The 23,875-nt window shown below is 41.9% G+C and overlaps 1 protein-coding gene across 7 annotated transcripts in view; it reads left to right on the top strand.

Annotated features, from left to right (window-relative positions):
• Nucleotides 1-23,756, top strand: part of syne2b (spectrin repeat containing, nuclear envelope 2b) — a 318,216-nt gene extending 294,460 nt beyond the window's left edge. For all 7 annotated transcript variants that reach the window (XM_060925231.1, XM_060925228.1, XM_060925230.1 and 4 more), the window contains 18 exons: nt 2,194-2,352; nt 10,349-10,515; nt 17,814-17,976; nt 18,067-18,254; nt 18,364-18,514; nt 18,622-18,804; nt 19,052-19,189; nt 19,360-19,554; nt 19,635-19,920; nt 20,543-20,637; nt 21,238-21,364; nt 21,446-21,642; nt 21,717-21,905; nt 21,996-22,124; nt 22,201-22,392; nt 22,863-22,922; nt 23,008-23,048; nt 23,144-23,756. In XM_060925231.1, coding sequence (XP_060781214.1) covers nt 2,194-2,352; nt 10,349-10,515; nt 17,814-17,976; nt 18,067-18,254; nt 18,364-18,514; nt 18,622-18,804; nt 19,052-19,189; nt 19,360-19,554; nt 19,635-19,920; nt 20,543-20,637; nt 21,238-21,364; nt 21,446-21,642; nt 21,717-21,905; nt 21,996-22,124; nt 22,201-22,392; nt 22,863-22,922; nt 23,008-23,048; nt 23,144-23,342 — 2,859 coding nt within the window. In that variant the 3' untranslated portion in view covers nt 23,343-23,756. The remainder of the gene's footprint in view (nt 1-2,193; nt 2,353-10,348; nt 10,516-17,813; nt 17,977-18,066; nt 18,255-18,363; nt 18,515-18,621; nt 18,805-19,051; nt 19,190-19,359; nt 19,555-19,634; nt 19,921-20,542; nt 20,638-21,237; nt 21,365-21,445; nt 21,643-21,716; nt 21,906-21,995; nt 22,125-22,200; nt 22,393-22,862; nt 22,923-23,007; nt 23,049-23,143) is intronic.
• The last annotated feature ends 119 nt before the right edge of the window (nt 23,757-23,875 follow it).

Here is a 23,875-nt window from a genome sequence, read left to right as displayed (position 1 = left end):
AAATGTGTTTCTCAGTCAGTGACAGATCTTTCTACCACATCTCGTAAATGTTTTATTTTATTTAAAAGACACACGATTTTTCCACGTTTGTAATATTTCCCGCCATCTAAACAAGTCTAACTTTTCTCTGAAGCACACAATGATTGCACAAAAATTCAAAGTGAGCTCACACTTGCAAATTTGTAAATATTTACACAACTTGATTTTTATGAAAAGTTCCCGGGGTAGAGTTAATGTTCTGACAAGTTTCTGTCGACAAAGTAAATTCGGTAATCAGCTTCTCCAAATTAAATCGGGTCTGTTGTGTTGACAATAGCAAGTGGAATATCGTGTTGTATAACAGATTCTGCACATGTCCAACAGAGACTTTTTGTCATGCCTTGCTTTGTTGACTTGGGTGAGACAGAGCAGGTTGTGTGAATTTGGGGCTGATGCTGAGGGGTGGAGTCATTAGCATCGCAATGGACGAGCAGATGGTACGGAGAGACTGAGAAAGATTCATAAAGCAGGAGAGAGGGATGAATAAGAGCAGGAGTTCACAGCCCTTTTGTGTCGGAAATGACACACACACTGGGTTGCTGCTGCATGCCGAAGTGTGTGTGTGTGTGCGCATGTGTCTGTGTGTGAGGGTTGCTAGGCAACTTCCAAGTTTGAAAATGGCAGCTGGTTCAGTTGAAGCTTGGTGTGTTGTGTATTAACGTAGCGCTTTGGAGCGCACACGAGTTCGTTATCGGCTTCAACAGTGTTGCTGAAACTTATAATGACTGGATTAAATGTATAATACGGAGCTGTTTGGCTGGAAGACAAACTAAAAGAGACAGTATTTTGGGGCGGGGCTTGAAGGAAAGTTAAAAAAAAAAAGTCGCAACAGATTATTGCACATTTTACTATGAACAACATTTTTAATGTTAATTTTATGACGTGCACAGATACATAATTAAATTACGGCCGTTTGAAGAGACACTTGTGCAGGTGGGGAGCGCTGCTCGATGTGTGCTCACACACTAGAATGATTAATACATTTTAGAATTGCGTATCTGGTGCAAGTGTGATTCTATTTATTTATTGATTGATTGACTGTATTAGCTTCGGGTTGAAGTCACATTTAGGGTCAGATATAGCACTATACAATCAGTGAAAATGCCATATGAAGATTAGGGCCGGGCAATAGGGCAAGAATATCACAAGACTTGAAAACATCTTTACAGTATGCAGTACTGCATCTCTGACATGTTCATGATAAAGGCTGTTGGCATGTGTGTCAGTTTTACAGCAAAACACTGAGTAAAAGGTTTTTTAAAAATCAAGTTGTGCTTTGACCTCATCGACGGTGAAAAAATAGTCTTTCGGGTTCAAGATGTTAAAATCACAGAACTGTCAGCTCGAGCCTTATAACTCTAAAATCTCAAGATTTACTTTTGCCAAGTTTTGCAAGCAAAGCATAAAGGAGAGTGAAATATGATAAACTGTCAGTTTTGCAAAATGTCCAAATAAAATTACACATTTAAAGAGGAAATTATAAACACCTGACAGTGTCCATAATCCCGTTGAAAAGAATGCATTATGACATTAATATATTGCAATATCACTTCAGGACATACTTACGGAAGCCGAGAGAGGCCCTTCATATAATCTTTTTTTATTCACCTTGTTATCCTGAGATAACGACATAATTAATTCAGGATCTCGAGAAAACAACACAACTAATTCGAGATCTCGAGAAAACAAAACCGTTATTTCGAGATCTCGAGAAAACAAAACAATTATTCCATGATCTCGAGTAAACAGCTGAGAAATGGTTCATTCAGGTGCGCCAAGAGACTTGTGATATGCTGACTTTGGGGCTATTTCTCATTCTGTATAGACGCAACTTTGGTCATTAGAATGTCTGGAATAATCGATCACCTAATAAGGCAATATTTTGATCAGGGGTTGACTCGAGATCATGAAATAATTGTCTTGTTTTCTCGAGATCACGGAATAATTGTTTTGTTTTCTCGAGATCTCAAATTAGTTGTGTTGTTTTCTCGAGATCCTGAATTACTTATGTCGTTATCTCGGGATAACAAGGTGAATAAAAAAAGATTATATGAAGGGCCTCTCTCGGCTTCCGTACATACTGTAGCTGCAACATAACTTCATATTGTCCTGCCTTAATGAAGGGTACTAACAGAAAAATGTGTGCGTACGTAGGTGTCGTTGCGTAAGCAGGAGATTGCTGACCGGCTGAATGCATGGATCATCTTCAATGAGAAGAACAGGGAGCTGTGCGAGTGGCTCACGCAGATGGAGAACAAGATGACGCACAGCTCTGAGCTCAGCATCGAGGAGATGGTGGAGAAGCTGAAGAAGGTAAACGCATATCAAAGTCCTAAAAATGGACATTACAGTCCCAAAGACACACACTGCTTTGAGGACTGGAGGTAATAAGACCCAAAGATAACACTTGGGAATAAACAGGAATGGATGAAGAGGAATGGATTTACACTTACGACTGTTAATGATGAACTGATTAATTACTGAGCGGTAATTAGAGTCCTGTATTGCCTTGGAGAACAGAGCTCACTCTGGCACTTTTATAATAGCTACTGATTCATTACTGATCACATCAACATTAATTCTTCATAGCTAAGCTTTACTTTCCTCCGAGAGCTCGACTACCTCATATCACGCAACCTGTTCCAACACCTCACTGTCCGAAATGTCTGTGATTTATTTCTGTCCAGGCAAACAGTTCTGCTCAGAGGAGCACAGGGACAGTGTGGTGTTTTCATTTAACTACAACCCCGATTCCAAAAAAGTTGGGACAAAGTCCAAATTGTAAATAAAAACGGAATGCAATGATGTGGAAGTTTCAAAATTCCATATTTTATTCAGAATAGAACATAGATGACATATCAAATGTTTAAACTGAGAAAATGTATCATTTAAAGAGAAAAATTAGGTGATTTTAAATTTCATGACAACAACACATCTCAAAAAAGTTGGGCCAAGGCCATGTTTCCCACTGTGAGACATCCCCTTTTCTCTTTACAACAGTCTGTAAACGTCTGGGGACTGAGGAGACAAGTTGCTCAAGTTTAGGGATAGGAATGTTAACCCATTCTTGTCTAATGTAGGATTCTAGTTGCTCAACTGTCTTAGGTCTTTTTTGTCGTATCTTGCGTTTTATGATGCGCCAAATGTTTTCTATGGGTGAAAGATCTGGACTGCAGGCTGGCCAGTTCAGTACCCGGACCCTTCTTCTACGCAGCCATGATGCTGTAATTGATGCAGTATGTGGTTTGGCATTGTCATGTTGGAAAATGCAAGGTCTTCCCTGAAAGAGACGTCGTCTGGATGGGAGCATATGTTGCTCTAGAACCTGGATATACCTTTCAGCATTGATGGTGTCTTTCCAGATGTGTAAGCTGCCCATGCCACACGCACTAATGCAACCCCATACCATCAGAGATGCAGGTTTCTGAACTGAGCGCTGATAACAACTCGGGTCGTCCTTCTCCTCTTTAGTCCAAATGACACGGCGTCCCTGATTTCCATAAAGAACTTCAAATTTTGATTCGTCTGACCACAGAACAGTTTTCCACTTTGCCACAGTCCATTTTAAATGAGCCTTGGCCCAGAGAAGACGTCTGCGCTTCTGGATCATGTTTAGATACGGCTTCTTCTTTGAACTATAGAGTTTTAGCTGGCAACGGCGGATGGCACGGTGAATTGTGTTCACAGATAATGTTCTCTGGAAATATTCCTGAGCCCATTTTGTGATTTCCAATACAGAAGCATGCCTGTATGTGATGCAGTGCCGTCTAAGGGCCCGAAGATCACGGGCACCCAGTATGGTTTTCCGGCCTTGACCCTTACGCACAGAGATTCTTCCAGATTCTCTGAATCTTTTGATGATATTATGCACTGTAGATGATGATATGTTCAAACTCTTTGCAATTTTACACTGTCGAACTCCTTTCTGATATTGCTCCACTATTTGTCGGCGCAGAATTAGGGGGATTGGTGATCCTCTTCCCATCTTTACTTCTGAGAGCCGCTGCCACTCCAAGATGCTCTTTTTATACCCGGTCATGTTAATGACCTATTGCCAATTGACCTAATGAGTTGCAATTTGGTCCTCCAGCTGTTCCTTTTTTGTACCTTTAACTTTTCCAGCCTCTTATTGCCCCTGTCCCAACTTTTTTGAGATGTGTTGCTGTCATGAAATTTCAAATGAGCCAATATTTGGCATGAAATTTCAAAATGTCTCACTTTTAACATTTGATATGTTGTCTATGTTCTATTGTGAATACAATATCAGTTTTTGAGATTTGTAAATTATTGCATTCCATTTTTATTTAAAATTTGTACTTTGTCCCAACTTTTTTGGAATCGGGGTTGTACTCAAGGTCAAAAGAGAGAAATGGACAAAAAGAACCAACAACGCTGTCATGTAGCAATCAGGAACAAATGAACTCTCTTAACCCTCAGAGATCTTTGTCCACTTTTGCCCTTTGATACCTACATTTAATAATCAGAAAAATACCCCTCTTTAAATTGGTATGTGGTGCTTCATATAATTTTTTTTCAACAATGAAATCAATAAAAGAAACTAAATCAATACAAATGCCATGTGAATAAAGATGTTTACTTATTTAAATGATAAAATGTGACGGTACAAATGGATTTTCAACTGGCTGTTTGCAGCAAGACGCAATTAAAAGTCAAACACTACGCCAAATTATGAAGTAATATTAAAGATATTTCATGACGTGACATTGGAAACCTCAACTTGTTAACTTTCACTTTTTAATACTTTCCAAAGTACTGTGAGTAATTCATTTTTCTTCAGTTGTCCGTAAAGAATTTGTGTGTCACAATTGATAACTTTTATGGCGGAACTCCAAAAATTGGAATAGATGGTGTTTGAAGGAGTATAGAAGTGCTATTTTTGAGAGTGCGCAGTTTTTCTTTTCTTTCTTTTTTTTGGGGTGGTGTATAGAGGGAGGGACTAAAATCCAGTTTGTACTTCTGCATCAAATCTACACCACAGGGCGCAGCATCACCATGTACCCTACACTGTATCCTGACCTGGACCTCTCCAGTATTATAACTACGCGACAGACCACAACATCTGTGATTGGTCGATACGCTTGGTAGCGTCACATTTCCGGCTGCTCTCTAGTCAGTGAAAATCAGAAATCTATGATCACAATATGGTGTTAATATATGAAGTGTGAGGCTCGAGAGCAGCTGTGGATCTGCAGGTTATAACGGCGAGTTTATTCCTGCAGAGTTAAACACGATGGCGTGATTTTTATGCCTCATACCTGAGAGTGCAGGAGGACTTTGGCTTCAAGCCGCTCATCCTGCCGAATACAGACGAGTTCAGAAATGCTTTCAGTAAGAATTCACTCGTGAAGAATTAATAACAGGAGGTTTCTTTTTCCCAGTAAATTTGTTTCAAAGCAACATTTTGGCTGCATTTTTTTCTGTTTATTGTTCCCACAGTGAAACACGGCGCTCACATTCTGCTCCTCTTCTGTGTGTAAAAGCAGTAAATTCTGGTGTTTCATGTAACAGTGCCTCCTCGAGCAGACATGCACCTTACGTGCAAGTAGAAATGCTTCATCTTGTTTGAGCGTCGACGCCGTACTTGCAAAGTATAAATCGACCTGAAGGGTGGAACAACATGGGAATAACAATCATGCACCAGTATAATTAAAATGAAAGGAGTAATAACCATGTACAAGTAAAAAAAAAAAGTTTTTGCGCAGGTAAGTACAACGCAGGCTTATAGTACTTGAGTCCAACTCGTGCCCTAATTTTAAGGACTCATGACTTGACTTGGACTTGAGCACTGATGACTTGGACTCGGATGTTTTCTTTATTTTTTGTAACATGCCATAATAATTTGGCATAAGATATTTATGTCTACATAAATTTTTGTACTAATTTCGCGCAAGAGTGTCGCACCTGCGCACCTTGGCTCATGCATCAGATAGCCTCTCGGGCAGCGTGCGCGCCATAAACGACTCGCACCCGCACAGGATTAAGACACAATCAGCGCGCCTGTATAAAAACTGTGAAAACACACTTTGCGAAGTATTGAGTTGCGTTGCTGACACATTCCCGAGCCTTATTTTCCTTGTTTGGGTTCCTGATCCCTGATTTCCTGTTTCTGGTCTTTGATTCTGCCGAGTCTACGATAGCCTGTTTGTGCCTCGCTTGACCTATCGCCTGTTTCACCGTTTTATGATTTTGCCTGCCGTTCTGGATTGTTTACCGTCTTCACTTGTATTAATAAACACAACTTCTGCACTTCCATCTGTCTCCCAACCGTCTCTGACAGAATACTTCACACTCCCTGACAAAGAGAAGCACATTCACCTGTTCATATGGCATGTTCAGGAACAAACTAATGTTAATGGCGCTGAAACATAGCCTAGTAAACTAGACCCACCTGCCTAGCGGCCAAAAATATTTTTGCCTAGCGAGTGGGTCTAGCCTCGCACCGTATAAACAAAAACACCCCGGGCATCAAATCGTGCCCGCCAATCACAATGCAAGGTTTTTGTTTGGATTCTTTGGGCGGGCTTTTGCAGGAGTGACGACAAAGCTGCGCGACGCTGGAGAAAGCACAACAGGAAAGATGGCTACGGCTAGTGAACAGCGCGCGTTTGACTCCGCTTTGGAATCAGTTTTAGAAGAATTAGACTTGGAGTTTTCGTTGAAACATGAGCAGGAAGAGGTTCTCCGCTCATTCCTTTTCAAGAAGGACGTTTTCGCTGTTTTGCCGACCGGCTATGGCAAAAGTCTGATCTACCAGCTGGCTCCGCTTGTAGCCAAAAGGATGGGGCTAGTTTGTGCAGTACGAAGAATTAATAAACAGCTTTGAAACATTACTTTTTGTTTCTTATTTTCCCGTTATTTTAAATTTAAGGGAAATTATTTCACCAAACACCACTAAATAAAAACTCTCAAAAACAGTTTAAGCAAACCCTTGAAAAAAATGAGTGTATGTTAAGTATGTGGTACAGACTCCAAACTTGTGGTCATTATCTCCAAACTTCTTAATATCTAGAACCTGTTTATTAATTAATACGCATTTTGAAAAATTATTTATTTCAAGGCCTCCCCCACTGCTTTCTGTCGCTCTGACTACGTCACAGTCACTGTTGCGCTGATTGGTCAGAGCGTTGGCCTATACGCACAGAGACAGTTTGAAAGACAGCGGTTTGTTCCTCCTACCCGCTTCGGAAATGTCTACGGATCGAGGCCAGACTAAATATTCACATTTAGTCTGGCTTGCCAGGCTAGCTGAAACAGACACCGTCAAATGGTGCGGTTGGAGTCTTGGACTCGACTTGGATCAGTAGTGGACTCAACTCAAATTTTTTTTTTTTTGAATGATTTGGACTTGACTCGGACTTGAACACTGAGGACTCGAGACTGGACTCGGACTCAAGGTTTAGTGACTCGACTACAACGTTGGTACAACGTAGCATCAGTAAGTATGCAGGCAATAAGGAGGAATGGATGAATAGCTCATCAACACTTAGATTACTACGATTAACTATGAAGGAATACTAGGTAATTACTCAGTAATTGTTTGGAGTAGGTCACTGTTAACTGAGAAGTAATTACTGAGTCTTAACCAATATTAAAGCTCAGAGGCAACAGTTTTCAATTTATGCACATTTGAAACTTGATATGTTAAAAAACCCTGTGTAATTTTCTTCTGGTCCCAAGAAGTATTGTTAATAAGTAATACTTAAAATAAGTTAGCGTGGATCACGGCGAATTTCTGTTCGGCGATTTTCGTGACCACTCGGCGCGTGACGTCATTCAAGACAAACAAACCGCTTGAGTTGAGTCCACTTCCGTTGAGTGCAGACGTGCGTTCAGGAATTTCCAAAGAAAAAAACCCCATGCCTTATTGTTGTGCAGTGAACTGTAACAATGGGACCGGTTCAGGAAGAAGTTTTTACCTTTTTCTGAGAGAGGAGAAGAGGTGGAGAGAGTGTGTTGGCTTTTTCCGGAAAAGGAGAAGAGGCGGAGCGAGTGGGTTGGCTTTTTCCGGAAGAGGAGACGAGGCGGAGAGAGTGGATTGTGCAGATTGTGCACGTGAAGCCAGAGGCTTGGCTTTTTCTGGAAGAGGAGATGAGGTGGAGAGAGTGGATTGTGCGTGTGAAACAAAATCAAGCAGTCAAAGAAGGAACAGAGCAGCAACGCTCAAGCAAAAAGGAGAAGATTGGAGGTAAACATTTTTACTTTTGCTTGCAATTGACAAGTCAAGAATCCTGAGGGATCCTGTACAATCATTGTGGAAATGAGACAAAGGGATATTTCCTCGCTCAGAGTCGGCTATAGATAGTATAATGCCGCGGATGGCAGGCTAATGTGGCCTACCGGTGCACTGTCCAGTAATCGTTCCCTATATCCACTAGGGAGGGCGGCTTAATTATTCTTCAAAAGGCCTCTTATTTAATATTACGATGAAAGTAGGAATTTATCATAACTACCAGGATAAATCGTTTGGGCGCGAGTCTTGTTGCGGTCCGGGGTCACCGCGATCAGAGTCGGCCGAGTCGCTGTCCGATTCCGAGCCCGCACGGTCAAACCAGTGAGCCACTTTCACTGATTGCTTCGCAACGACCATAGGGTCATACATATATGGCTTCACCTCTCAACATTCAATTTGGAGAGTTCCTACTTCAAAATCGCTCTCGCTTTCAGACATTTTACACAACGTCTCACGACCAAAGTCCGTACACGCGTGCTCGGTTCACAAGTAAACACAGAGCTGCTCCCGGTCTGTTTGTCTTGAATGACGTCACGACGACGGTCCCCTGGCGGTGAAAGCGCGCATAAGTGAAATGTAAACAAACCTTCGGAACTTGGGCAAAACAGTATATTTTAACCGTTTTATTCAATTTTAGGGTGCAAATTAGACGCCAGGAAGATTGAATTCGCTTTTTGGGTCATTCTTCTAGACAATAAAGTTGATATTCTACATTTCACCTCCGACCCTTGCCTATGACCTTTAAGCCTCGCCCTAATTGGAGTTAGCTGAGCCAAGACATGTTGAGTGTCAGAGGTTTGCTTAGTTTGTTTTGCACTTTAGTTATGAGACTAATATACTGTTGCAAAAAGGCAGTGGTGGCTTATAACTGCCAGTTTGGCACAATGAAAGAGTTTAGTGCGATTATCCGAAACATATAATTTCACCTGCAAACTTGAGGCCACACCCTGAATTGTGCTGAGGAAGAAAGTGATTCAGTTTCAAACCGTTTTGTCTGTTTGAGATGCTGAAAAACTCATAAAGCAGTTTGGTGGCAATAAGCAAAGATTAATATTCGCTTATAGTAATATTTGGCTGAACTTAATTTTACTTCAAAGCGCATGTGCGCAAATTCACAAACAGACTCAACATAAATCATTCTCAATTTGTCCTCCATGATGAAAAAGGAGCAAAGTGTGACCAAACCACAAGGACTCCTGCTGGACTGTCTTTACTTGCACAATCTCTCTCTCCGTCTCACTCCCCCCTCACACTCGGATCAGAAGCTTTGGAATGTTCGCTGACTTGTGAGAATGGGCGTTGTGCAAACAAAATGTGTTTCACTAGTACTGTATGTGTTTGCTTTTGGCAAGTAAACAACAGGACAACATGCTGCTAATCTCGAACCAAAACCAGACTGACTGGTCAGTGTTTATTTAAAAACCACAGCCAACAAAGCAAGCACAAATGACAGATGGCACTAGAAATGGTATGAACCAACTTCTACTACTGATAATTGAAGATACAGAAGAGGATGAACTGCAGTTCATTTTTTGTGATAACCACTGAACGCTTCTAGAAGATCACAAAAACTTTTGATAAAAATTTTAAAGAAGTAAGATCGTATTCAATCCTTACACTTGCCCAACCCACACCCCACGGGAGTATCTGACCGGTGTCATGAGAACACTCGTGTGAAGCTCGTGTCCCTGCGAGAACTTGGCATTAGAAGCTTGTTTAAGTCAAGAGACGAGAACAACACTGGCAGAATAACTGGAAAAAAACAAGCATTAAGTGCATTCACTATATCTCCATGAAGAAAAACCTATGCATTTATTTTTCCTCCCCAAAAACTTCAATATAATATTGTGTTAATTTATTTGAAGGTCATCAACATAACACGCCACTGAAGTATTCCTTTGATCAATTGTCAGTAATTCATGAATCTCTTTCCTTTTTATAAATGTTCCGAAGCAGACTACAAAGTTTTGCTGAATCCAGAGTATGTCACACAGGACAAAGTCTAAAACTTCAGAGGTAAATGATACTAAATTTGTTTCCTTCCCCCTGCGTCTGTAGGACTGCATGGAGGAGATCAACTTGTTCAGTGAGAACAAGACTCACCTGAAGCAGCTCGGAGAGCAGCTCATCACGGCCAGCAACAAGACCAGGGAGAGCGAGATCAGTGACAAGATCAAGGGCATCAACGAGCGCTGGCAGCACCTGTTCAACCACATCGAGGCCAGGTGAGAGAGGATACGCCGATACCTTTTCAGGCTCACACAGTCAGGTGATTGGCACAGTTACTGCTGCTGTTATTACTGCAGCTATTCCCACTGTTACTACTACAATATGGCTGATCTCATCAACAGGGTGTGATTGGTGGCACAGTTTGGGAGAAGACACATGAAATAATTTACTTTCGTCACCAGGTCCTTTCCCAGTATTAGTGTGCTCCAGACTTGTCCTCATTGTGCAGGGATTAGGGATTTGGGACTAAGGATTAGGGAACAATTCTGCAGAAGTTTGTCCCTATATAATACGACATCGTTGTTTGTGTACAGTCTAATTATTGATTGTTTTTAAATATGTGCCTGTGGGAAGAGTGAACACATTAACCTGACTAATCCCTGTCATCCAAACACACACACACACACCTGGAAAAGCTGAAATGGCTGTTCTCCAGCTTAGCCGTTCCACTGCGTTCAAGTTTTCCTACATGATATAACAGGCTTGTGTACTGTGAGGTATTAAGTGTGATATAACCGTCATGTGCAGGAGGTCATTCACGTCTCCTCGTCCTACCACTGCTACTACTTTGTACAACTACCACAAGTAAACCAACTCGTCCTATGGCTGCCACTCCTACTACTGTTAAAGCAACTACAAATACCACCATTAAACCTCCTACTACTGCCAGTCCTGCGAACACCATCATTACAACTAATGCTCCTCCGGCTACTCATCCTACTACTACACTACCGTTCAAAAGTTTGGGGTCACCCAGACAATTTTGTGTTTTCCATGAAAAGTCACACTTTTATTTACCACCATAAGTTGTAAAATGAATAGAAAATCTAGTCGAGACATTTTTCTGGCCATTTTGAGCATTTAATCGACCCCACAAATGTGATGCTCCAGAAACTCAATCTGCTCAAAGGAAGGTCAGTTTTATAGCTTCTCTAAAGAGCTCAACTGTTTTCAGCTGTGCTAACATGATTGTACAAGGGTTTTCTAATCATCCATTAGCCTTCTGAGGCAATGAGCAAACACATTGTACCATTAGAACACTGGAGTGAGAGTTGCTGGAAATGGGCCTCTATACACCTATGGAGATATTGCACCAAAAACCAGACATTTGCAGCTAGAATAGTCATTTACCACATTAGCAATGTATAGAGTGGATTTCTGATTAGTTTAAAGTGATCTGCATTGAAAAGAACAGTGCTTTTCTTTCAAAAATAAGGACATTTCAAAGTGACCCCAAACTTTTGAACAGTAGTGTATTACAGCAACAACCACCTTTGAAGGTCCTACTAATACCACCACCACCTACTGCTGCTGCGATTTCCGCTTTTACTATTGGTACTCCTACTGCGGTGACTAGTATACGACCCTTTTAACTCCTAATTATGAAAACTGGCAATTCAGAGCTTCTAAAATTCTTACATCAATTTCTGTAATCTTACAGACTGTTTGTTGGTGTGTGTACATTTTGAACAGCTAGAATTGTGAAAGTGATTTAAACCTGAAATCAGTCTGTCTCTAATCGACAGTTTTAAAATTGCTTTTAAGCCGAGTAATGTAGATCTCATCGTTGACTTGCCAAATGAAAAGTGTGGACCTGTGAAAAACTAAGCTTGACTATCATTCGCTAAACTTCGGGCCTCAACTGTACTGCTGCTGTTGTTCTACAGCTAATACTACTGTAATTACTACAGCTGCTGCTACTCCTACTACAGCCTCTGGAGGAACCTGTAAAGGTTCTACATAGAACCCTTTGAGGAATCGTTTTCTGTGACAGTGCATTGTGCAGATACAAAACAACTCCACAACTCTTTTTCTGTCCCTAGAGCTACAAAGTGTAAAAAAAAAAAAAATCTAATTAAAAAAATCTTTAAAAACATCAAAACTACACTCTCAGAAATGGGGTTCCTCAAGGAATACTTGGATGTTTAATTGTTCTGATTCTCTCAAAGAGTTTGTTGTATGTTAAAGGTCCTTTGTAGAATCCAGAGGAACAAACAAAAATCTTGTGGGGTCCTGCTTGGATTTATTTATTTATTGTGGCGTTAGCCACTATGTCATCGTGCTGTAAGAGTGTAGCAATCGCGCAGTGTGCACGCACATACAGATTACAATTGTGCATAAGCATTACAGTCACCAGAACGGTGAATCGTGATCTCACGATATGAACAGTTGATCTTGCAGTACAGTTGTACACAAGAACAAATGTAAGAATGAGTGTAACAATAGCAAAACTTCGTAACCAATCAGCACTTATCCTGATCAAGTTCAATTACCCGTTCTGTTTCTTGATAAACGAAATTCACCTCGTGGTTCGCCGAGGCTACTGATTCAAGTAAGTGGTGTTTATTTTAAGAAAACTGACCTTTTTGATTATCACAGCTTTTGTTTGGTTCTTCTGAAAGGTCAAATGAAAAGTTTTGTAAGTTGTTGTGGGGTTTTTTGTTTGTTTGTTTTTTTAGCTTTTTTGGCAGATATTTATTTAATTTTTTTAATTTTATTTTCGAGTCTTTACACTGCACTTGTGAAACAAAAAGTACTCACTAGTACTAAATAATGCTTCTAAGACAATTCACAAACAAGTGCTTTCTTACTATTGAGCAATTCCAGCGTTATGGACGTGACACTTGAACTCAAAATGGCAACAAATGACCCAGTGCATGTTTTATTGTCTCCCAGTATTTAAACAGGTGTTGCATATTTTAAGGCTGTACCATACTGGAGAAGTGATAGAACAAGAACAATTCCCATAGTACATCTAGGGCATGCCAGAAAATGCCAATAAAAGATGCGTTATGGATGTGACAGAAAAAGTATCACTTTTCTTGGGTGACTGTACATTTTTATCAAACTCTGTGAAATTGTAAACCTAATGTCAAAATGGAGATATCCATTTGATAGAGGGGTCCAAGGTGAATATTAAAAAATCTTTGTTTAAAATATTTGGCATTTCATGCAGAGTTTCGGAAGGAAAAGTCAGCGTTATGGATGTGACGAAATTCCGTTATGGATGTGACGCGTCTGAAATAGACATGGCATATGTTTAGAAAATCAGCAATTTAACCACCATAACCCTTTGAAAAACTCTCTAAATATCAGCTAAAACTATCAAAGTTCTTAAATAATATTTAGGATGGCTATTGTTTTGCTGTTTGGTGGATTTTAGCATACATTTCTGTGGCTTGTGGCAATAATATAGAATTGTACATGATCAAAGTTGATTTTAGCTTGGGTTTTACATTATAAGAAAGAAAGACTGACAGTGACATATTAGGTTGGTTACAAATTGGTTCAACTTATTCACATCTGTAAAATACAGGCCTAGGTGATATCTCTGGGAGTGGTTTTGATGTATTACATGTTGCTTTATTTTTGCATGGTGAGGTTGACATTTACATGGAATTGCCCTATTTTGAAAACAGATCTCATTCACAGCACTGTATTTTGAACAAAACGCAGTAAACAAAATTGGCAACCAAAACACTCCATGCCCTGATGCTGCTCACAGCTTGGTGACGCTTGCAAGAGATGAAGCGAGTAGAATTGAGAACATGTATATATGCGATATTTACAGTATGGACATGGGATCAGAAAACTATTTTATTTATAAGCAGTAGCCACATGGACCCACAGGGGACCGATTTTTTTAAATTTATTTGTCCTGGAATTGTGTAATAGAAAGTAACAGAACTTGATTAAAATCTGAAATTGAAAGGGAAAAAAAAAATCAACTAAAATCAGTATGACAATTTTCTTTTTACTTTAAAAATCCAGAAGCCGATCTGAATTGTTCCCTCAAAAGGGGAATCTTTGCTCCATTTTGTATCTTGGCTCTGTGTAGAAGTCTGTCTCAATAGATTTCACCCTTCCACTCATCTTCTCCGTTGGTCCATCACACATCTTTCTTTCTTCATCCTGTTTATTTATAACACTTGGACTCCCAGAGCTGGGGTTTGTAACGTCGGGACAACTTAATTCTGTTTGAGAGCTTCATTTATGTAATAACACAACAGAAAATGTGTCAGAAGTCATCATTAATCCTTTAAAATGCCACAGAATGTAGTCGGTTGTTGCGTTTTTGTGCTTTTAAATGTTTTGTGGTTACAGAATACACAAAAAAGCATTGATAAATTGTTATACAGTTGTAATTATGCTGTTATGTAGTTATACAGTATTATATGGAGACATGAAGTTCAACATCACTGCTTTATTGAAACAAATCCTCATTTCCACAGAGAACAGATGACTTGGCTCGTTCACAGTATTGTTACCTATTGCGCACTGTAAATCCTGTATGACCGATGTACACTACACTACACATTAAGGAGCAAAATACACCGTGAAGTTTTTTAAGCTTTGTAAATAAATTTAACTTCCATTTATATCAAACACTCAGGGTTGCAGGACACAAACAATGCTGTAAACAATATGCTGTAAGCCGATCAGCTGGAGGGACTGTGTCCAGCCTGAAGCTGTGTGACAGACGGAGCATTGAACGCGTGACCTGCTGATCCTCAACCCTAACAAGGCACAGGCAAATCTGATCATGTTTGGAGTTTTAGTTGTAGAAACCTACTGGCACAGAGAGAAGCTAAAAGTAGCTTTGTGGATCAGTGGGTGAGGTGGCACATGACCTGAGTGCCTCCCTCGTTTCAAGGGTCAACACTCATCCTTTCTCATCATACTCTGCAGTCATGTCATCGAATGTCAGGAAGGTAGAGCGTGTGAAAGGTGGTCATTTAGAGATGCATATTTGAAATAATTAAAATAAAAATAAAAAAATTTAAAAAACCCACCCAACCTGTCTTACAAGTTTCTAAGTGGAATGAGTTTGATTTACTCAAGTCACTTTGCATCATAGCTTTGGTGCAGCTGCACTTGTCTCTGAGTGGACAGACAGGACATATCTGACTAGCAGACTGCTGTGTGTTTGTGTTTGGATTAGGGGACTTGACTGAGGCCTGTGGGCTTCTTTTGTCACCCCGAATGTCCGTGACATTACATTCACGCACTACACACACAGGGCAGCTGCCTCAGGCATTTGTGTCCACCCGCTGTCCCATAAGTCCTCTGTTTAACGCCATTGTGTCTCTGAGCCAATCAGATTCACTGTCCTGTTTTAAAATTGTCCTCCTAGACGGAGCAGCCACTGTGGGACGAAACCAGGGTGTCCTGTGCACTTTGTTCATTATGATTGGACTGACGCAGATGTTGTGTTCAAGCCATCTGCTGTCCACTGTCTCTCTCACATTAAACAGTTGTCCACTTGTCTTGGATTTATTGTTCATTACCCCATTCACACTTAAACTGAATTTTTTATTGTACTAGTCAGATGATCCCTGGGCTCTTACTATTTTAGGATATGGTTAATTAGACCAGGGCCTGCGTGCGTCTGTGTGCATACATACAAATATACAGATTTTTTTTTTTTCCACATGGGCATATTTACAAACCGGATAAGCTTCCTAAACTTTGTTGTCTCGAACCCACTGCACATAAAGGAAGTGAAAGGAGATCTCTCCAAGTCAAGCTGTTGATCTAGCATGAAGGCAAAGTGTGGAACATACTTGACCCATCAACATTGAATTCTGTGTCTCAGGCACACGGCGTCCTGACACGTAGTGCACACATCCGGTGGCCTTGGTCTGTCTATCTATCTATCTATCTATCTATCTATCTATCTATCTATCTATCTATCTATCTATCTATCTATCATAAATGACTTTAGCAGACAGCAACTCATTATGTAGCTTTATTCAGGAACAGCTGTGCAAGATTATTTCTCTTTCGTTGACCTGCATAAATTTATTCTGACGGTTTCTGGTTTTCAGATTAGAAACTCTGAACGTTTGCAGGCTGTTCTGATAGTAAATTGTATGAAACTGTTTTCAGTGTGTCGGAGGGCTGTGCTGGAACGTAATATTGAGTGTGTGTGCATATTAAGCCTCTTTAGTGGCTTAACCCAGGCAGAGCTGCAAGTGTGAGAGGGGATCTGTGCATACTGTAAAAAGAAAAAAAAAAAGATGACGTATGCATCATGCTTCCTTAAGCCACACTGCACAGAGACGTAGAAAAAGTGACAGACCATCTGCAGCCGCTTAATCCAGCAAATGCTAACGCTCATGAGAGAGCACCATGAAGTCGCCTCATCGGTCTGAGTATGTACCACCTGCTCGCTATGACGACTTATACATGCGGAGTCAGCAGGGAGCTCTTGGGTGGGGGGATGGGTTGTGTCTTTTTGAGCAGCAGACACTCAACAGGCTGGCTAATGCTCATGCTGAATGGTGCGCTAGCATGCAATCGGCAAACAGACGCACGTAGGCTGCTGCTGTGCTTCAGAGAACCCATGAAAGAGCTCTGCGTTTTACGTGCATGCACTGCACTGTGGATGCATCATGTAATTCATACATATCGAGCTATTTTATTTGCTCTCATCATCTTTCGTTTCTTTGATTCTGTTTCCTGTATAAACCATGAAACGGCATCAGAGCGAATGCAGCAAACGTCACTGCAGCATGTCCACCGATTTGCTCTGGTTCCTCGTCATGTGACTGTTGTGATAGAACATCGACATCACCGAGCAGACGCTCTGAAAGTGGGTCACTGACTTGAGTCTCAACTGGTATTTGGATACTGTCGGGCTCTGAGCTTTGAATGGACTCGTGAGGTGAGCAGTGAGAGGCTTTTGTTGCATTGTTGCAGCTTAATTTCCTCCTGCCTCAGCTCAGTAAGGGATTGAGAATCAGTCAATAAGTGGATTCATGTGTCTGGACAAGGCTTGAGGAGCAGCTGCATGATATCCCAAAACAGATGCTGGTACAGACCGAAGTGAATTCTTCTGTTTTTGTAATGTCCGTTATCTTTGAGACCTGACGCTCTGGACATCTTGTGTGGGTAAAGTTGTTGCCTGTCTGAGTTGGAAAAGGCGTTTATTTTTACAGCTTGAAATGTTCACGTATTGAGACATGACTGATTATTATATTCATCATATTTACAGTGTAAACAATTTTTGTGCCAGGGTTTCGGAAGAGAAAAGGTGCTTATTTGTGCTATGTCTTACTGTATGTAAATTTTTCTTGGACATGTGTTTGTCATTAAACACCAATTACACTCAAAGGGTGCCATTACTTTTTTCCTAATTAAACTTATCTGATTTGGATTGCTTTCTTTCAAGTCATTAAGAGAGAAAGACAGGTTCAAGAAACATCCATGTGTGGAAATGAAATAACTGATCAGTTTGATAATGAATTTCAAATATTTTTAATCGTAATCTAACTGAAAGATGATGTCTCAGGGTGAGGAAGTTGAAGGAGACACTGGTGATGGTGCAGCAGCTGGATAAGAACATGAGTAACCTGCGCACATGGCTCTCGCGTATCGAGGGGGAGCTCACTAAACCCATTGTGTTTGGCGTGTGTCACGGAGATGAAATCCAGTGCAAACTCGCTGAACAACAGGTTTGATTAAATTTTTTTTTTCAAAAGTCACAGATGGAGTATAGTGAGATAAATATCATGCAAGACCATCACTTATTTCTGATTGTCCAGGAGCTGCAGAAGGACATCGAGCAGCACACGGAGGGTGTGGCGTCTGTGCTGACGCTGTGTGACATGTTACTGCATGACGCTGACGCCTGCAGTAGCGACGTTGAGAACGACTCCATCCAGCAGACCACACACAGTCTGGACCGCCGCTGGAGAAACATCTGCGCCTTGTCCATGGAGAGGAGGATGAGGTGAGGAAGTGCTTTTCGTACACACAGGTCAGAAACATCTTTTCTTCCATCAGTTATTTTACCTCAGGTTGATGACCTCCATGCTGTGTGTATTTGTTGCCCCCTGCAGGATTGAGGAGACATGGCGGCTCTGGTGCAAGTTTCTGGAAGATTACGCGCGTTTTGAGGACTGGCTGAGCACGGCAGAGCGCACGGCGGCGAACCCGGCCAGCACAGACATCCTGTACACATGCGCCAAGGAGGAGCTCAAAAAGTTTGAGGTGAGCTTTAGAGTCTTCATAAGTTTATAGAGTCAAAAAAATATGAAAAATGTATTTCCCTAATTCGTACTGGAGTGAATCACAATTCTTGTCTCTCACGCACACAGGCATTCCAGCGGCAGGTCCACGAGCGCCTGACGCAGCTGGAGCTGGTGAACAAACAGTACCGCCGCCTGGCCCGCGAGAACCGCACAGACGCGGCATGCAAGCTGAAGACTATGGTGAATGAAGGGAACCAGCGCTGGGATGAGCTGCAAAGGAGAGTCAGCGCCATCATCCGCAGACTCCGAGTACAAATTTCACACACATCTCTCTGTTATGACAAACAATAACGTTGGCATTTGCGCAGCGCCAGATGTCTGTGAAGTAGCGTTCATTATTGAACTGGGTCTTCCATACAACAGCTCACTCAGTGTTAACGGTACCCAAGGAAATGAACGCACTTTGAATGAAGCATTAAAATTTATTAAACATTTTATGGTTGGAACATTGGAGTCTTTAAACAAATCAAGTTTCTGACAGATCTCTATTCTGCAGTACTTTACATCTCAAAGGGAGGAGTTTGAGGGAACGAGGGATGCTGTGCTGGTGTGGCTCACTGAGATGGACTTGCAGCTCACTAATGTCGAGCACTTCTCCGAAAGTGACGTCCACGAAAAGATGAGACAACTCAAAGTCAGTGCGAGTTTCACACTCTATCTTCTTCACTAAATATCATATCGGGTTTAACACCGATACCTCTACTAATGTAAAAAATTATTTTTAGAACAACAGTTTTAAGACCCTTACGCAGGGAAAAGACTTTTGTATGTCTTATAACTGTGTAATTTGTTGTGTTCATGAAGGCGTTCCAGCAGGAGATCACGCTGAACACGAATAAGATTGATTCTCTGATTGTGTTTGGAGAGAAACTGATCCAGAAGAGCTGCCCACTGGACGCTGTGTTGATCGAGGATGAGCTGGAGGAGCTGCACTGTTATTGCCAGGAAGTGTTCAGCCGAGTTGCACGCTTCCACCATCGCCTTGTCAACAAGCCACCGGTCCGTCTCGCACGCATACAGTAGGGATTATTATACAGCGAAGAACTTTTCTGTGTTTTAACCTTCAGTATTTCTGTCAGGTCACAGACGACGAGCGTGATTTCTCAGACAGAGAGACGGATATCGAGGAGTCGTTAGAGCTGACCGGTGTGTGGGAGAGACACGCAGACATGGAGGATGCATTGACACCAATGTCTGTCCAGCCCTCAGCGTGTCTTCTCCTCCCTCCTTCACTTGAGCCATCGGGCCGAGAGACGCCAGTCAGCGTGGACTCCATACCACTTGAGTGGGACCACACGGTGGATGTGGGCGGCTCGTCATCACCCGAGGACGAAGATGAGGCCACGTACTACAGCGCACTGTCAGGTATGGGTAGCAGCTGCTCGCAAATCTGGCTGTGTCCAGCTTTTAACTTCTGACACCCCCCCAAAAAAAAACACTATTTTATAGTGGTGTTAAAGGCTTTGTGACTGGACTGTATATGTGCTGCTCCTCTGTTACAGATGTAGAGGTCACTGAGAGCTCTGAGTCTTTTATTAAAGTTACAGCTCGAGCTCTGAATGCTGCATTTGGTAGGCTCCAGGTTGCTGCACACACTTCTGAGTGTTGAGCATGAATGATTTTAACCCCCCCCCCCGTGCATCCTGTATTGCGTGTATGTTTGAGTCTCGTAATAGATTCTTTAAGTTGATCTGCCAAGGTGACGAAGTAGTTTATGCTGCACTGAAATTGTCAGATGACATTATTTGGCAAAGCAATACAACATAAATTAGAACTCCTGCTGTTATACATAAATCATTAACACACTGTCAAAGTAAAGCATGGATCCAAGTCTTTTCTGAATTCCTAGTGAACTGCATTAGCTTGGTGCAGGACTGAGAATCCTCTTGGCTGATCAGTTAGACTCAACATCTTGCGCTGTGTCGTGTCTTTACGTCTTACATTACTTTTCTCAGGTGATGTATTGGATTTTTTGTGTCTCTCTCAGTGACCGAGCCCAGCTGGCAAGACAGGAAATGCATCATCCACAGCCTGACCTCCACCCCGACACGCATCAGTGCTTCTTACCATCCTGAGGGATATGTACGTGTATACACGCGTTAACATCATACTCCACACACAAACTGCAGGGTCTCTCGGTTTATTTGTAATACAGCAAAAGAGATACAGGTGCATAACTGGGCCAGTTGGTCATGTGACGTTTATAGGAGTCCATGTGTCTTGTAAGTGCAACATCTGTTCCACTGTCATGAGAGAAGTCAGCTACCAGATGTTTCACTCATTTTTGTTCTCTGATGAAAGAGTCTAGCAGAGATGTGCCTAATTGCTTCTATATATTCATCAGGACATGTACTGAGTGAAGCAAATGAATAAAGACAGTGTCCCACACATAGAAGAGGAGGTCTTATTGACCACCCACTTTTGTCTGCAGCCATACTGTTCAAATAGTTAAAATCATGAGTGCATATAAGTAATGTTACAGATATTCTCAGCCATGTCAGTTGATTCGTATCCATAAAATACACAACAGATGTGAGCGTCTCTTATTGAATGGTTTTCAAAAAGGCACAGTCGCTCTGTTTCTTACCCCGGACTTTGCTGTTCCACTCCATTATTGAAATGAATCATGGTGTTGCAGGGGCAGTCTATAGTGAGTTTACGACATGTTTTTTGCGTTCACAGGCGAAGTTAATGTCCAAGTGCTCCAAGAGCATTGACAACGTGAAACGAGTCCAACACATCCTGAACAATGACCAGCTGCTCAAGGGTCAGGGCTTGACTATACTGTCATCTACAGACAAACAAACAGGTGTGTAGGTCTCTTTCTTTCTTGTGATCATTTCGATGGTCAAGGCAGGGCTGTGGCAGTAGAAAATTTCCTCTTTGTTAGGAGTGATTGAGAGATGGGAGCTTCTCCAGGCTCAAGGTGAGGACCTCGGTGCTCGGCAAGATCACCACAAGTTGACCTCTGACCTTCGAGAGGTCATTGCCTGGCTGGACTGTGTGCTTCCTGAATTGGACAGGCTTCAACAAGGGAGGGAGCGCCCAAGCATTCAAGACATGGAGAGCAGCATCCACAAACTGAAGGTACAATCACTATTTTATATTGTTAACACACATGTCGAGAAGAGCATGATTACAATTTTTTTTGTGCCTTGAAGGAGATCCAGAAGACTTTTGGAAGCTACAAGGCTCTGATGATTGATGTGAACCTGAGTGGGCAGTGGCTCCTGCAAGGAGATGATGCAGAAGTGCAAGAGCTGAAGGCAGCCAATCAGAAATGGACACAGGCTTGTTCTGCTCTCCAGGCCTGGGAGAATCAACTGCACCTTGAGCTTTTGCAGTGTCAGGTGGGGAAACAAACATTTTGGAACAATGAATTCAGATTTGACCTTTTAATGCTTGGCTTTTTTAGTTGACCTCTGGTCCTTTGCTCGCAGGAGTTCCATGAGACCCTGCACTCTCTCCTGCTGTGGCTGGCTCAAGCTGAGAGTCAGCGCTACATGGTGAACATTCATGACCTCAATGTGGATGCTGATGTATTGCAGGAGCACAGAGATACACTCAAGGTCCACACACTTTATTTTAAAGGAGCTGTGCTGTTAGATGATGTGCAGAAGTGACAGTAAGCATCTATGTGTACAGGCTGTGCAACTTGAGCTCCTGGACCAGGAAGAAGTGGTGCAGTCACTGCAGCAGATCTCTTCCCAGATTCTGCATGTGGAGCAGGGTGAAGAGAGCATGGAGGCCAAGGAGAAGGTGCACGTTATTAACAACAAGCTCTGCCTCCTCCTCAGACAGATCAGCCACGACCTCAACATCCTGACGGTCAGACTGGTAAGTACAAAACACTTATACAGAGTGAGGCATATATGGACAAACAGGCACTTTTTAATTGTACTCTTATGCACTGGCTGCTACCCACCCACAGGATGGCAGTAATACCCAGTCCTCATACTACTATACATGGCTCCTCCCCCAAGTATTACTTCTATCGTGCAGGCGGTAGGTCTTCTTGCACCTGCAGGATAGAATACAGGGGGGATAATAGAGTGCAATGGGTGGAGCATGTTTGCCTGTACCCATACGATACATTGCACTCTGTCCCCACCCACCCCCTTTGTATTACTTCTATCCTGCAGGTGGATGGAAAGAGGTAGTTGAAAACCCACCAAGATAGAATTAATACAAAGATGTTTTGCATGCACGGTTGTTGGGGGATGAAAAGACAGCTTAGATAGGGCTGGGAAAGTGTACTTCTTAATTACCCAATAATTCAGCTGCTGAATTTTCAACCTGTGTTGCAGAAGAGCAGAGGTTCATTAATGGATGGAGAATGCACAAGAGACCCAGCACTCATGAACAAGGTAATAGGCCACATTGAAAAATACGAGCTTCTTTTCGGGGGGGGTTAGAAACACTGACTTTTACTCCCTTACCTTTTACTTGTAGGACTCGAGAGCTGTTCAGAGGAGACCTTCTGCAAATGCAAAGTGTGTGATGAGTAAAACCACTAGAACACATCATCTGTTTGGTTTGGCACAAGTAGATTTTCTAATCAATCACCTCACACTTTCCTGCCTTGCAGGGAAGTTTCTGGAGGCAGGCCTTTCCTCTACCGCGTTCTGCGAGCTGCATTTCCCCTGCACTTGTTGTTCCTGCTGCTGTTGGTGCTGGCATGCCTGGTGCCAGCGTCCGAGGATGATTACAGCTGTGCCCTTTCCAACAACTTTGCTCGTTCCTTTTACCCCATGCTGCGCTACATCAATGGCCCCCCTCCAACATGAGTCACAATAATATTTGACCTGTACACCATGACTGTCAAATTGCAGATCAGGCCCCTGTGGGATTTAAACACAACCTTGCAGTCACTAGTGCTGAGCTCCAGCTGTTATTGTGCATTTTTGTTGCTCAAAGCCATGACATTGTGTGGAGACTAACTTTCCCTTCTAATTTAAGTTTGATGAGGGTTTTCACAGTGTGCGCGTGCATAAAAATAATTTTAAACACTACTGACTTACCACAAAGTATTAGTGCATCACTAGTTATTTGAATTGCACTGCAGTACAATAGTTATACTTTATTTATTCCCCCCCCCCAATCGACATAAAGCCATAATAAAGTGTGTGTACAGTTTTAACTATTTATGGTTATGTATAGTTTACAAGTCAATTTGTATCTCTTGACAAATAAAGTTATTTACCCAGATTTTGTTGAATTAGTTACGATTTACACTTGTTTTAATCAACAGAATGCACGAATATAAAACACTTCACCATTTAAGACCTGAATACACAGATTTTGCCCTCTCCTGCAGTTC

This window comes from Neoarius graeffei, chromosome 7 (genome assembly GCF_027579695.1).
Source record: "Neoarius graeffei isolate fNeoGra1 chromosome 7, fNeoGra1.pri, whole genome shotgun sequence".
Lineage (NCBI taxonomy): Eukaryota > Metazoa > Chordata > Actinopteri > Siluriformes > Ariidae > Neoarius > Neoarius graeffei.
This window is presented reverse-complemented; position numbering and strand designations above follow the sequence as displayed.